Source organism: Ciconia boyciana, chromosome 6 (genome assembly GCF_034638445.1).
Source record: "Ciconia boyciana chromosome 6, ASM3463844v1, whole genome shotgun sequence".
In the NCBI taxonomy this organism is placed as follows: domain Eukaryota; kingdom Metazoa; phylum Chordata; class Aves; order Ciconiiformes; family Ciconiidae; genus Ciconia; species Ciconia boyciana.
The window spans coordinates 27,961,421-27,976,824 of record NC_132939.1 but is presented as its reverse complement, the minus strand read 5'-3'; the positions used below and the strand labels follow the sequence as shown (position 1 = coordinate 27,976,824).

Sequence of the window (15,404 nt, the reverse complement as noted above, 5' to 3'; positions counted from 1 at the left end):
CATGAGACCCCACCTGGAGTACTGCGTTCAGCTCTGGGGTCCCCAACATAAGAAGGACATGGACCTGTCAGAGAAAGTCCAGAGGAGGGCCATGATGATCAGAGGGATGGAGCACCTCTCCTATGAAGACAGGCTGAGTGAGTTGGGGTCGTTCAGCCTGGAGAAGAGAAGGCTCCGGGGAGACATTATTGCAGCCTTCCAGTACCTGAAGGGGCCTACAAGAAAGCTGGAGAGGGACTTCTTACAAGGGCATGTAGTGATAGGACAAGGAGTAATGGCTTTAAACTGAAAGAGGGTTGATTTAGATTAGCTATGAGGAAGAAATTCTTCACTATGAGGGTGGTGAGGCACTGGAACAGGTTGCCCAGAGAAGTTGTGGATGCCCTGTCCCTGGAAGTGTTCAAGGCCAGGTTGGATGGGGCTTTCGGCAACCTGGTCTAGCGGAAGGTGCCCCTGCCCATGGCAAGGGGGTTGGAACTAGATGATCTTTAAGGTCCCTTTCAACCCAAACCATTCTATGTTTCTATGATTTTTAATATATATTTAAACATACATACACACACAGACATACCTAGATGTATGTTTATTTCACCTTTGTTTCACTTTTCCACCTTGTTATTCGAGAACATCTGAAAGTCGTAACTTTGTTACAAACTTAGGATGTTACAAAAAACCCTCAAATGCAATAACACTCCTTTTAATCACAGCCCCAATTTCTAACAAGTTAAAGGGACAGTTAAAAAGATCCTACTAGCCTAGCACACCAGTAAGGTTTATGGAGGAAGACTCTGATCTTACCCCACTCAAACTTCCAGCTCGTGCTGATTGTGCATCTATGAATCTTATACTCCGAAAAGGACAGTGACACTGGAACAAATTAACCCTCTTAGAAGAAGTTTCAACACTAGACTTTTCTTCCAAAGCTCCTTATAAACTTAAGCTACTATAGCTTCTACCACAACCTAAAAACACTTGAACTGTCACATGAAGAACATCATATCAGTTCCAAAATGGCTTCAAGTAGAAAAATATTTTTGACAATGCTCCTTATGCTAGGAAATGTCTCAAGCAGTGATCCCTTTTCATACATTTTATTGAGCTTCATCATAACAGAGATCTGACAGAAGGAAAAAAAAGAATTCAGTAACCTAGGCAGGCCCTCCTCCTTTTCTTTTTTAAAAGGCAGCTCCCAGAGAGCCAGAATTAATTCTTACAATCTCTGCTCAATAAATCTGCCTGCTTTGGATTACGCATTCCAGAAATAAGGAATGGTGCACTTCCAGCCATTTAGCAGCTCTTGGCATTCATAAATTGACCTGAATATACTAATAGCTTTTAATTAACATTTGTAAAATATCATTTTCATCTTTCCAGGTAAATCAATCCCTTTACCTGTCATTTAATTAACTGCCATTTAGAAAGCTTTTACATTTATCAGCATCGTTCTAACATGCAGTTGCCAAGACCTTCTGCAGTCACCTACGTTGGTTTCCCAATGACCTTACATACAGGTAGCACACTCCACCTTACTTTCACCTCACTACAAACAGTTTCATTTACATCATTCCTGAGCCTTTGAATTATCTTTACAAAGGAACTTCCTTCGCAATAAATGGGAAAAAAGCCTAATATAAGATTTCACCTCTACAAGGCTTTATCTACAGAGACAGTTAGCAAGGAGCTATTTAACCGTATAATTATACCATGTGGCCAGTTTGCAACATAGCCTTTTATTTCAGAACTTGTACTTAGAGCATCATCTGTACAAAAATGCAGATTTTGTTGTTAATGATGTAAAGAGCAGCAAGATTTAAAAACCACTCACACACACAAAACAAACAAACAAACAACAAAACAAAACAAACCTCCTTCAGCAATGTAGATATTTAATTTTCATACACTGGTATTCCTGTACTCTCCTTCATGATAAATCCTAGTAGCCTTCAGTTCATGCAGCTATGCCAGAGGTTCCCTAAGAGGCTATATCAGATACATTTTACACTTACTGAATTTTCCTCATTCATAGCTTTGTTAAACCCATCTAAAGAAAGCTTATTTGTCATGATTTCTTCTTTGAAAGCTTCCAAAGCTGCTTGCTGTTCACGATTCTATCATTTCTTCTGACAGAGTCTATGGGTCACATTATCCCATCTGTTGCTTTCTTAATACACTAAGTGGAAACTGCAAAGATCACTCCTTTCCATTTTTGAGAACTCTGCCATGTTTGCTTTTTCTAGTCCTCTGAAACACTCCCACCTCTTCTGGAGATTAAGCAGCACTACAGGTGTTTCTACGTCTAATGTCAATGATTCATGACTTTTCAGAAACAACTGTCAGTGTTTTGTTCTCAGTTAAGTATACTTAACATCCTGGTTATGCTCTCCCATACAGATACATCTATGGAGACATTCTATTCTTCCAAGCATGTTGTCTGCTCACACCAGCTCCTAACTGCCTTTACTACATTCTTCCTTACTCCTGAATAGACTATTTGTTTTTTCTTCATTTTTTCTTCAAAACAGATTTTGAATTTATTGATATCATCTCATTTACTGTTGGATCTGCTGGCTATCTAGCGTTCTCCATCCCAGATGATTTCAGGAATCCTTATGTGCTTACTTCAACAGCAATTTCTTCATTTTTTCCTCATTCTCTCCCAGACTTATAGCATCTTCTCATTGGGTTTGCACCCTGCCCCCATGGCAAGTCATTAAGGAGGAGATGGGCCCAATATTAGAACCATTCCCAAAGGATTCAGTGAATTACACCGAAGTTATGCTTTTGTCTATGAAACTTAAATGCCTTTAGACTGCATTTAGCTCTTACCTGGCTGGATCTGGGTAGATTGGATGTTCCCGGGACCCTGCTCCATCGTAGCGAGATAATGAAATGAGGGAAGACTCCAGCAACCTCCTAGAAAGGAAAAACAAATGACGACGTCAAAGACCATTCAGGAACATCCCCCCTGTTTATGCCCTACTTTCTGAAACCTCTTAAGACTATTTCTATTATCAGTGCAGATAATTCTTCAACATACTGAACTACTCACTGATGGCATAAGTGTTTTCACCACATAGCTATTCAAAGTGTAATACTCTCACTGCACAGGAGAAAGAATACCTTGAGTAAGAAAGAAGAGTGGTCCCAAACCTGCTTCCAAGTTTCAAGAGAAAGATGCAGATGCTACTTCTCCTTTGGAGACAAACCATCCCAATTTGTCAGGTCCATAAACACTAACACTGCATTGGCCATCTGTCAAATTCTTACCTACTCAAAGGTGACTACATAGGGAACGGGCCAAGGGGCATGGGACAAAGAACACGGCTTGGCATGTGGATTCTAAGGGCACTGCTGGTGTTTATTCACAGTAAGAGATTCAATCTAAGCCTCAAGGCTCAGAAAGAGAGGTTTTCAGCTACAAAAAAAACGTTCGTTTCCTCTGTATCTTAATCAGCCACAGGGAGAGATACCAAATATTCACTCAAGAAGTAAATGTATGCAAATGCAGCCAGACAGCTTGAATATGCGAGAAGTGACTCTGAGTCATGAAGGCAGCAAAATCAAAAGTATATAGCAGGAACATGTCCTCCACCTTGGCTTCCACATGCACCTCTATCTAGCTTCTTGTCATAAAGCAGAGGATGGCATTGTTTCAAGACTGACCCATTCAAGCCTGTTGCATCCATTAGATTAACAAGAGAGATGATTTGGGGCAAGCGTAGAGAGCAGAAAAATCAACTGCCAAATTTTATAAGGCTGTTGAGTTCCCTTTCAAGTCTTTTTGCCTCAGAACTCCTAATAAATTTTGTTTTCCAGTATCTGTAACTTAAATGAAAACTGTTGTAGTTTGAAAGTCAAAGAGGTCCAACACCACATCTCTTCTATTCACCCCCCCCACAATTGGCGAGAAAGATTTGAACCCAGCAGTCTTAGCCCCACACTTCTAATTTGCAGTTAGCATTTGCAATGCAGGATAGCAAGCATCAACGCAGGAAGCAGGAAGAAGGACCAGATATAATCCAAGCCCAACTTCCCATTTCTAGCCACATAAAGACAGTAGAAATGCAAATGAGATATGTTTTTTCCAGCAGCAGCCCCCCCATCAGGATGTCAAGACAACTGTTCACTGCCTTCCAGCAATTAAAAAAAAAAATTACTTCAATTTTACATTATAAATCTAGAATACAGAAAACAGCAAGAGATTGCTCCCGTTACTTGGAAAGGCATGTGTCAGCTCAAGAGACTCAGTACTTGCTGCAAAGCACTGGGACTCTCCAGAAGGCAAGAAATCCTGTCCTCTCTGGCACGAAGTTGCTTGGCAACCATTTGTCTTATTCAAGAACAGTTATTAAATCTGTTAAACTTTGAGAAGAATTAATTCCCCAGGTTATTGAGTCAAAAGCTCTAACCTTCAACACTGCTAGACATTAGGAATCCCTTGGCTCCCCAGAAAGTTATCGTACTTCAATCCTGCCTTACCAAACCCTCTCTCCTGCTCCAAATATATAAGTTAATATATGCAAAAGCAGCTAATCCAGAACAAACGGTGCAACAGCTTTATGAGGTATACCTGAAGTCCTGTATCTATGAGGTATACCTATAACCTGCATCATATTCTGCTTTTATTCCTTTTGGGGGAAAGACAGATTAAAATTAGCAGAATGGATATTCTACCTATTCAGTCAGCTGGCCCCTTTCTAAACCACTGGCTCAGAGTTCAGAGACTGGGTTACTGCCACTGCAACACCAACATGCTTTTTAGAAGTCTGCTCTTCAGAGCTGCTTATGCAGAGCACTCCAAAAACAGCAGTTTGCAAGCAGCCTGGATGTGTCAAGGCTGCCACCCTACTGGACTGTCCTGCCTAATCACTGGACTTAATCGGGGAGAAAAAGGTCCCACAGCATGCAAAGCCTGTCAAGGCCACAATCCTAGAAACAGCAGCTGCCTCCTTACAGGTGTGAGCAACCTTACACACAACGCAAGTGGCTTATTTGATGCCATTTCCCTGCAATGCCTACAGTGTCCTGATAATGTGCACACACAAACAATCAGCAAATTCATCATCCCTGTCAAAAGTCTTGGCGCCTATACACTACACATGCCCCTCTCTTTCCCAGCCTTTCAGGGCCCATCCACTAAATGACACAGCAACATCAGAGCCACAAGGGAAGATGACCAGTACCTGTTGCATGGCTCAGCAGGCTCTGTTAGAAAGGAGTCTCCAGGTATTCTTCTCTTCTCACCTTTGGAAAGGCTGGCAATTGCCTGAGAAGAGCATTGACCTAGAAGCATCACCTTCAGAAAGCAGTCAGCAGCTGCACTGAAGGAAATCAAAACATATACCAACCAGAGGGCACCAGAAAGGTGTGGAAGCAGGAGCAGGGCACACATTGCAGTAACTCGGTACGGGTCTACCAGGAGTCCCTCTGCTTGGCTTGGGAACAGCGCTTCCGGGAATCTACAGTTCTCACCTCTACACCTCATCTGCTCCTTGAAATAAATACTTGGAGAGCCTTGCTCTACCAGGTACCTGGCACCTCAGATGAGAACTGGTGTGTGTTACTTTAGTAAAGCACAAACCAACAGTTGTCTGAGCCACAGGATGGCCAGGTATCCAGGTAGAGACTTCCTACAGGCCTCATGGCCCTGTGATTTTACCTGAACAGCCTGCAACTCCACTCCATGATGCAACAGGAGCTGCTGCTGCTTTAGGAGCACCTCCTTCACCAGAAGGGCTCCCTAGGAAGATCAGTCGTTATGGGGTTGTGGGGAGTGGGATGACAAACATGCTCTGTTAAACACGCTCCCCAGGACCCTCTCTGAGGCTGCATTGTCTGAGATGAACAGTCTCAGCTAAGACAGCCTTTCCAGCAGAGCCTTCCAAGCCTATCAAGACCAAACTCAGCTCCGGCACTATCTCACACTGAGGCACACAAGCCATGTACTAGGGCCACATTCAGATCAGGTGGACAAAGATAACTCAGTTAACAGTAACTGCTAAAAGCTATAGCTGATTTTAAGCCCAATTGGTAGTTCTTAATTGTCCTACAACTGTGCCCTCTCAGATAACAGAGCAATGAACAGGTGGATATAAATACATATAGTAGGCAAAAAAAAACAAAACAAGGCAATATGCAATCTCATGAGATCCAGATGGACCATCTCTGTGCTTAATGCTCCAGAGAATAAAAATATCTATACTGAAACCAGAGTACTAAACACAAATAAAATCTATTATTTAACTAACTCATTCTAGACTGAGCCCTTGAGGCCCAAGTTACAGATCCGAATGCATTTGGTACTGACAAATGGGTTCAATAATAGATACACTGCTATAATCATCAATAAAGCATCCCATCTGTGACACTGGTAGTGTAACCTACTGTCCCCCCAGGAAGGCACAGATAAATGTTTTTAAAGTAAGTCATGCTGCACTCTATCAAGTCTTAGGTACCACATTCATAGCTTTTGCCACCCAAAGTCCCAGAAGAGACACAAACTATTTGTTTTCAGTAAGTCCAAAGTGTAAGGTAGCCCCATATCCTACCACAGTAAATGCTGAGGTTGGGAGCAATTCTGTTAAGGAGGATAAACGCAATCCATAGATTAATAGAAGCAGCTCTGTTACAGGGAACTGCTAGCCACTAAACATCTAAGTTTTCGACAGAGAAGCATGCAGAGAGAAAAGAAATGCATATTGCTTGCACCTCCTTTTGAAACATTCCAGTAGATCATGCTTGACTCCTGAATCCTTTCTGGAGCTTACAGCACCCTCTTCCTCTCCCACACCCCCCATTTTTGCTACCCAGATATATAACAGGCTAACACTAGGCTCTGTGGAAGCAATTGCTCCACTATCTCTGTCTAGACAATATGAAATTGTCACAAATGACATCTAAAGTACAATTAGCAGAGAAACTGCAATTTCCACTCTCCTCCCCCGCTCACCAGGAAAAAAAAAAAAATCAAATCACACATTATCATCCTCCAGGTTGTCAGTCAATGCTGCAATGATGAAGATTAACCCTGCTCACCCTGAGAAATGCTTCTGGCCCAGCTTGCTAAAATAGGAGGAGGGGGATTGTAGCTTTTTGTTGGTTTATTTTTTTTATTAAAACTACTACAAGAAGATATAAATTGCCTCTGTTCAGCAGCATTGAGATCTCAGCAAACTCCTTTTCTGTCAGACATCAGTAGCTATGGAACCGCCACACTACACTCACTCTGTTACCTCGGGTCTGCAAACAGCAGCAATCGCTAGCGAGGGGGGAAAGGAAGCAAGGTCCAAGTTACAGGACAACTTTAGACCAGGGAGAGAGAAAGAGAGCACATACACACAAGACACTACAAGCAGAAAAGGGAAACTTCTCAGGAATGAAGCAGCTGAATGCCAGAAGCTGCAGCTCAAGGGAAAAAAAAGTCATGAAGCAACCTCCGCACAGCGCATCAGCCATTGGACTATACCCACACTCTCCCCACGGGGGCGAGGATCACCACCAAAAGCCTCTTGGGACAGAGTGAGTCATCTCGGCAGGCTTTGAGAAGATACTTAAATGCAGCAAATTTAACTTCTCAGTAGCAGTTTCTAAAGATATGCAATTCCTACACCATATCTTAGACTTCCTGCCACAGCACGCACATTACTGGGTACCGCTACTCCACACGACACGGAGGGAAGGGCTTCCCTCCCCATCCAAAAGGGAGGCACTAACAAACAGCACTGAGGCTTAGTTTCCTTAAAATCAAAAGGGTGTTCAGTCAGCTGCCATCCTAAGCTCCTGCTGCACACCGACAACCAGAGCAAACCGGGAAAATGAAGCAAGCGGTCCTGCCTCTCCCACAGTCCCAGCCTTCAGCTATGAAGAGGGCCTAAGACAGAGTAATTCATCGTTATCCTTTGAAGCAGAAGTATATTGACAACTCTGGCAGCTTCTGTGAGTTTCCTCCTCTGGTTTTATATCTTCCCTGGAAAGGCTTTTTATATCCCCTACTGCCCCTGTGGAGGTGAAATTACCACACTACTTCATATTACATCCCTTTTTCAGCCCTTCGAATTACAGCCAGCAGTCCTGAGTGCTCATCCCTACAGATGTGCTCCTGTGGCTCCTCATAGGAATGTAAAGAATAGCAACACTTTAAAACTAGATTCCCTTCAGTCATCTTCCTTTTACGGCTGGGCAATGTTTAACCTAAAGATAACAAGAAAGCTGAAGAATGAAGACAGCTGAATGTTCTCCAGCTTCCCAATAGCACTGCTACCCTCCCTCAAATCCTAAGCTCAATTATTAACTGTTAACAAGCCCAATTAATTCTTGGAGATCAATTATAGCCTCAATAGAACACTAGAAAACTATTCTAAACAAAAATCTCAACCAACCCAATCCACTGGCTTGGGTTTTTTTTTCCCCTTTCCTTTTCTCAGAAGAATAGGGAAAAATTAATTTCAGACATCTCTGTATTGTGTTGCCTACTTTCAAAGAGAAAATTGAAATCACTTAAGGAGAAACCATCAAGCATTTTGTTCCATAGCTTCATTTTCCATACAAGTTTTGTAGTTCTTGTCAAACAGAAAAACACTATTGCTACCACCAGTTTCATATTCACGCTTAAAAAAAAGCAATCAGTATGCAGTTCTAAAGATTGCCTGAAAAGATGGATTTCTAAAATTAAGTCCTTAACATAATCTACTCTGATACCTCTAAGCTAACATTTCTAGACTGTTTCAGCTTTCACATGGTTATGGGTAGACATATTTAGCTTGGCATCAAGATTTGAATTAAGACAGGTCAGAAGCAGATGATTAGAAGAGAAGAAACAGTCAAACAAAACGGTCAAACTTTTCTTAAAACAGTTGTAACCGTCTACAAGAGAGAAATACCCTGAGAATTTCACTACTGATTAAAAACCTCAACATTCACTTTTGTAGTTCTCTCAGTTAGCTCCTCCATCCCCTTGTTCACATCTCTGCCATACAACTCATGCTCAGTGAGGAACGAGAGTTGGTGGTGCCTTTCTTATGAGTATCCAAGCCCTGTTAGGCATTCTTTTCATCACCTTTTTTTTTTTTTTAAAAGTTCTTCCACATAATGAATGCCCTTTGCAAGAAAATTTCCTTTCTTTAGGGAAAGCAGTGACAGCAAAGATGCCATACATGATCACAGATATGTTCCAAACATGGCCTTTGTAGAACAATTTGCCCTGTTTGTGAGAAAGAACTTGTGCTAACTCTGAAGGGCAACCAGGGACAGAGAAGACATCCTTCCCAGCTGGAGGTGTGGAGTTGTCAGAGAAGCAGGTTTGATATAGGACAGAAGTTATCACAAAAAAACATTTTTCCCCCTTCACTGATTCTGGGCAAGAATCCTGTAGAAAACAAGCTGCGAGGATTTCTCAGTCAGGAAACAGACAGCACGTCAGGTCTTCAGCCAGGATGGGAAGGAGTACATTTGGGAAAAAGTGCAGAGAAAAGGAGCACAATTACATGAAACAAAGAACTGTAGGTAAGAGTTTGAACAGCAGAAACAACCATTGGGATTTGAGTTCTCCTAATCACAAGGCAGGGAGCAGAGTTTCAAGAAGAACATGGTTAACCCTTTAGAGTTTACCTGCTTCAGTTTAACTAGAAAGTAATACCACATGATGAATGGTGCTATTACTGCACTTCTGCTCTTGGACTAGGAACTTCAGCTTTCATTTACCACCTGATGCCGCAGGCACTACAAAGCACCTTTGGACCTCATCACAGGGAAAGTCAGTGGCTCTGAAGAAGATGACAGATTTTTTAAGTGGACCTAAGGTCGCACTGTTAATCTATTACTTCACCTGCTGACAAAGGCCATGCATCAGAACAAAAGATGAGCAAGCATAATGCAGAGGTCCTCATCATACAGCACCCGGGGAATGATTAATGTGTTACTTCAACAGGCAAGAGGAACCACACATCCATGATAGACATTAAAAGGGTCAAGAGCAGCATTGATTAGTTTGGCAATAACTCCAACATGAAATGAATGTTGAAAGATCTTGCACTTTCATTTTGCAGGGACAAAACTTGAGGGGCAGGGAGGGGAGAAGAAATTTAAATCAGCTCAAGCTGCTGAATGTGCTATTTTGCTGTACAGTGGCAGTTCTGTATCAGTGCTCAGAATGGGTCAGGCACCTCAACCAAGCTGAAGACAGACATAGCATTCCTCCACCTAGACCCTTAATAACTTGCAATTATATCAGAATCAGCTAGAGGGAATCAGTTCCTAGTCATCATGGTTATGATAACAAGGCTTGAAAGCATGGCCAGAACATAGCCAACACAGTGAACTCCCTCAGCCTGCAGACAGCTTTACTTTTGAGGGCTCTTCTACCTACCTTCATACGTATAATGTCTGCTGCAAATTCTCCTTGTTCTGGGAGTTCCCAGCACCACAGATTGCATGGACAGCAGAAATCTCTGCTTACCCACGCACGCAGATCTGCGTCAGCTTCTGGGATAATTACATAGGGCTCCTGCTTCTCCATAGGGAATTGAAGAGGAGGTGTCTTTCCTGAGGGGGCAGAAGCCATACCATTATCTCTATAGGCTTCTAAGGCTATGAAAACAGAGGTCCCACCACACATCAATCACTTCCTTTAAAAGGCTCTTGTTCAGGCTGGAGTAATGAAGAGAGTCAGGTCAACAGATGACCAGCACGGCAGTTCAGCTACTTATCCCAGCCCTCCCACTTCATGAAGACAGGGGAAGGATTTGATATCAATGCATTTCAAGCAGAAAAATGAGTCAGTTTCCTGGCAGATAATGAACCCTGTTTATTCACAGCCTTCAGTTTCAGCAGGTGCTTTCTCAAGAAGAGCAAGGGAGGGGGTCAGTTACATCATCACACAAACAGCCATTTGGCGCAATCAGTTAAATATGTATGTGGAAAATGTTTAAAATGCATGTTAGCTATTCAACAGACCAGAACGGCTCAACTGGAGAAATCTAGAGTCATCACTATTTTGGTTACAGTTGTATTACTGAGTCAGATCACAGGTCCCTCTCTCTCCTCTTGCTCCAGGCCCAGGGAGTAGATGCATGCTGCGCTACTGCAAGTTCTCCAGCCCAGATTCTGTAATAAGAGCGAATAATTGGATGAGGGCTCTTTGTCCCCAGGCACACCATGCTGTGTGCATTTATAAAGAGTGTGAAGAATGAGTGCATGCATGCAATATACATAAGTGACTGCACATCTAATGATTAAGGGCTTGTATTAGCATAAGAGAGAGGCACACTCTACTGCCAACATCTCCACCTCCTCCCCACACTCAAGAAAGCTACACAGAGCTTTTAGTTGAGCAAGCAGGTCTGAAATAGAAGGTCTAAGGGCCTGCCCATAACTTATTTCTTGGCAAAAGGAAAACAAAACCAAAGCAAAACTTAGAGACTGTTTTAATATTACTTATCTGAAGACAGACAACAAACTCTAGGAATCACAGCTAGATAGTTTAAGCATGTCAAAGACCACCACTAATCGTAAGTTGAGCATCATCCCCTAGACAGAATGCAAGTACACGAACTCAATGCACATAAGTAAAAAACAGGAACAGGAGCAACTGTTCCAGGTCAAGTGAGCTCGTCTGGACACGCTGCCCACCCTGCAGCAGTTGGATCAGGAGGCCGCAGGGAAGCCGTGTGCAGACAGTACAGGAGACAGACAACCTACCAAAGGACGGCTTTCAAGAGAGGGAAGCTATTCACACTTCTTCCCTGTCTGTAGGAAAGCTGAGAACTGATGTTTTATGGTATCCTCAAATAGCTATCTGTTTGAAGTCAGCTGTCTTTCAACTTCTAAGCAATCTGTTTTTATTTAATATCTTTGTTGTATGGTCATCTCATACAGGCCTTCCTCAAAAGAAAAAAAGAAAAACCCACCCCAAAAACCAAAACAACCCACCCAACGCTAGATCTCATTACTCCTGTAGAAGCAAAAAAGTAAGCCAGTTTGGAAGCATGTACCTCTTCCATCCTCGTTAAAAAACATCACTGGAATCCAATTTCAACAAGTTTCCTTGCTGCCACGCTGGAGAAGGCAAACACAAAGCAAATACCCAGAACAATCCCACAGACGGACACCTGTAGGGAAACAGGTCTCCGTTTCCTGAAGACTGCAGAGAAATGAGGTTTATTTATTTCTTTTATAGGTGAACTCCTCATTGCTACACCTGGACTACCAAAAAAGGAGGTGGGAGAAGGGGAGTGGTTTGACTGGGGAAACACCATGAAGGTATTTGAGAAAGCAGAGTTATTTCTATAGCTGCTTAATTTGCAATCTAAGCCACTGCAAGAGTAACATGGGGAAAATAATCTCTTTTTGTGTGCTACAGTCGTTGCTGTATATTTAAATTCAGGCCAAGAAAAAGAAAAGAAGGCTTAAGCCTTTCTGCAAGTTTGGTGAAGACTGCACATGCTCAGCTTTCCAAAGTAGCCAGGAAAGCTCGGCAGCAGGGAGTGACCTCTATTAGTCACTACAAGAGGGAAAGCACAAGGCATCATTTTTTCCCCCACCAACTCTCAGTAATGAAGTAAAAGGGCTCCAGCAACCTTACATTATTCTTAAATCAGGAAACCAGCAAAGACAGGGGGAGGAACCCTTGTGCAAGAAAACAGGCACCTCTTTCCCTTGCTCTTCTACATAACAACTACCAGCACATTCACGAGCTCAAACTTCTACCAGGTCAGTAAAACAAAGTCTTTCCTGCTCCCACAGAGACAGTAGGCTCAGTCTGGAAAAAACCACAAAGCTCAAAGGGTGGCAGCAATAACCTCAGAGCTCACGTAGGCATCAACTGGCCATTTAGATATCATGGCAGCCTCTCCTACAGTTCAGACTGTGGTTACATTCTCATGATAAAACTAATTTGTATTTTCCATTTTTAGAAAAGGCCAAACAAACAATACTTGCCAAGTTTGTCTGCTACCTGCACATCTCACCCATCACCACAGCTAATTATCATGTCTAAATGTTCATGTCACCTTCAGATTACCACTTCACTTTATGTTTGGCATTGACAAATTAGGTCTTTATTCATTCCTGTGTGTCCAGGCTAGCATTTCCAGAAATCATTCCCCCACCCCACAGTTTTGGCCTTCTCCCCTCAAGCTCCTCTTCCCAACCACAAACCTGAACCTCTTGTCTCAGCTTGCAAACCCCTTCATAACTTCTATTTACCCCACTGTTCCTCACTAACTACTGAGATATAACTTATCTCTATCACCATCATTTTCAAGAATTGTAACAAGCATCTTTGGAATTATTTCTTACCAGCACAGCATAAAAACAGCATAGCATAAAACAGCACAGCATAAACTTTTTCAAAACTATCACATTACACATGGAGGCTACAAGGTTGCCAGCAAATCCTTCTTTCCACAGCACAGGTAAGGTCTACACACTGTAAGTTTAAACAAAATGCTGAGCCCAAACTACAAATGCCAGGACACCAGGCTAGCAAGGTTTCCACAAGTAATAGGCCTGAACATAAGGGGTGGGGAGAAATGATATTGGGTAGGTCCATTTGGATTTGGCACAGGCCACATGCCCACTGATGTCCAGTCTGAGCAGCCAACATCGTACTGCTGCAGCATCGTACTGCTGCCTCTCTTCACAGCTCAGAGGTGGGCCCTCCTCCTGCTCAAGTCCCCCTTTTTCAGTGAACTCAAACATCACTGCTGCAATAGACAGTAAATACGTGAATAAGCAAGCCACAACTGCTGTAAGCAATTAGGAAAAACATAGTAACAACATGGGTTTTGTGAAATAAGGAACAAAACAAGACAGAACACACACCTAGTCTTCACCACAAGATGCATTTTGTAGCTTTAGGTAAGGCAATTCCCTCCTGCTTTAGTTCCCCCAAAAAAGGCAATGGAGTAGCACTACCCTCTTCTCTTATTTTGATGGTAAACTTCAGTCACAGAACTATCTCCTAGCAGGCAACTCTGTACCCACAGCAGTGGGCAAGGAAATGTTCTGGTTGTTTTGTTTTCAAGCCTAGGATATGAGTGACATGCACCTTTTCATTCAGTGCTTTACACAGTGAGAAAGCTACCAGAACCCAATATATGCAGAGATCTGAACAGGCTGGTCATTTAAATAAAAAACCAGAGCAGCATATCAGAAGCTCAGGCTCCAGCAGGAACTCAAGAACAAGCTGTAAAAGTGACCATACTCTTTTCCATTTTACATACAGCACTCACCATCACTGGGCAGGAATGGGAGTGCTTCTACCCTGCCCATCTACTTTAACCACAGACTGGTCCCAGCTTCACCACAAGTCAACACCATATCTACAATTTAGCATCGAAAGAGGCATTCCCTCACGGCCATGAGTAAGCTATGCCTATTTGCATCAGAAAAAAAAAACCCAAACATCTTAATGGCTGCCTTATGGAAAAGCACAAAAATTTAGGTAATAGCTCACAGCATACTTGAACAAGAAAATAAACACAGCCCCGTGGAAAAGGTGACCACCCAGATTCCAGTCCACATCTGCCAAGCATTCCTCCAGAAAATAAACCCCGTATTATGGAGGTCTTCTGAGGATGGATGAGTAACCATTTAAATGCAAACAAAACCTTTGACAAGGCAGACTGCAAAGAAAGGTCTTCTCCAGGCTTGGTAGGCAATGAGCAAGAAGTCAGATGAATTCTGCAAAGTTGGTCTTTTACAGCTCTAACTCATGGGCATTTGCATGTCAGAAACACAAAATACCTGCTTCACCTCGAGATCCACATCTGTCCCTTTCAAACCCTTACAAAAGACAAGAGGATAAGCTGCTCCCTTGCTTGCATTCTGTATCAGAGCCATTTCCTCTCAGGATCCCCATCCGTGCCTTTCCCTAAACATTGAAAAACTTGCAAATGTATGGTAACTACGGAGATAAGCTGCAATTTAGGACTGAGGGGGTCATCAAGCTACTTTGTTTTCTTTATACAAGAACTCAGAAACTTTCTGCTTCCGCAAGGAGACAGGGAAAGCAAGGAGCAGAAGCAACATTACCCCCTTGTGGCAGCAAAGCAATACGGAAATAAAATAAATTCTGAGAAATTCAAAGGGGAACAGACTAGGCGTTTCTTTTCATACCTGTTTTATGTATGGAGAGCTACGTGTTGCCAGAAAGGCCATCGAGACTGAATAAAGACATGGTATGAGCTGGAGTCACTGTACTGCCCAGGCAGGTGAGAACGGTACCACCGCTTCCACCCTGCTCCACCTGGTGTTACTTCAGGCCTTTACATGCCTGACGAGCAGGGCACAGAGGTCTGCATTTGGCTAACAGGTGAAACCACAGGTAGAGCATTTATACCTTTTAAGGGAAAGGGAACACAGCCAAACTCATTTGCAATGTATAGCACCAATGACTGGATCACATT

At 42.7% G+C, this 15,404-nt stretch overlaps 1 protein-coding gene across 9 annotated transcripts in view; it reads right to left on the bottom strand.

Moving 5' to 3' along the window:
- AMBRA1 (autophagy and beclin 1 regulator 1) overlaps nt 1-15,404 on the bottom strand; it is a 136,672-nt gene that overhangs the window by 100,067 nt on the left and 21,201 nt on the right. For all 9 annotated transcript variants that reach the window (XM_072865044.1, XM_072865042.1, XM_072865046.1 and 6 more), the window contains one exon: nt 2,827-2,913. In XM_072865044.1, coding sequence (XP_072721145.1) covers nt 2,827-2,913 — 87 coding nt within the window. The remainder of the gene's footprint in view (nt 1-2,826; nt 2,914-15,404) is intronic.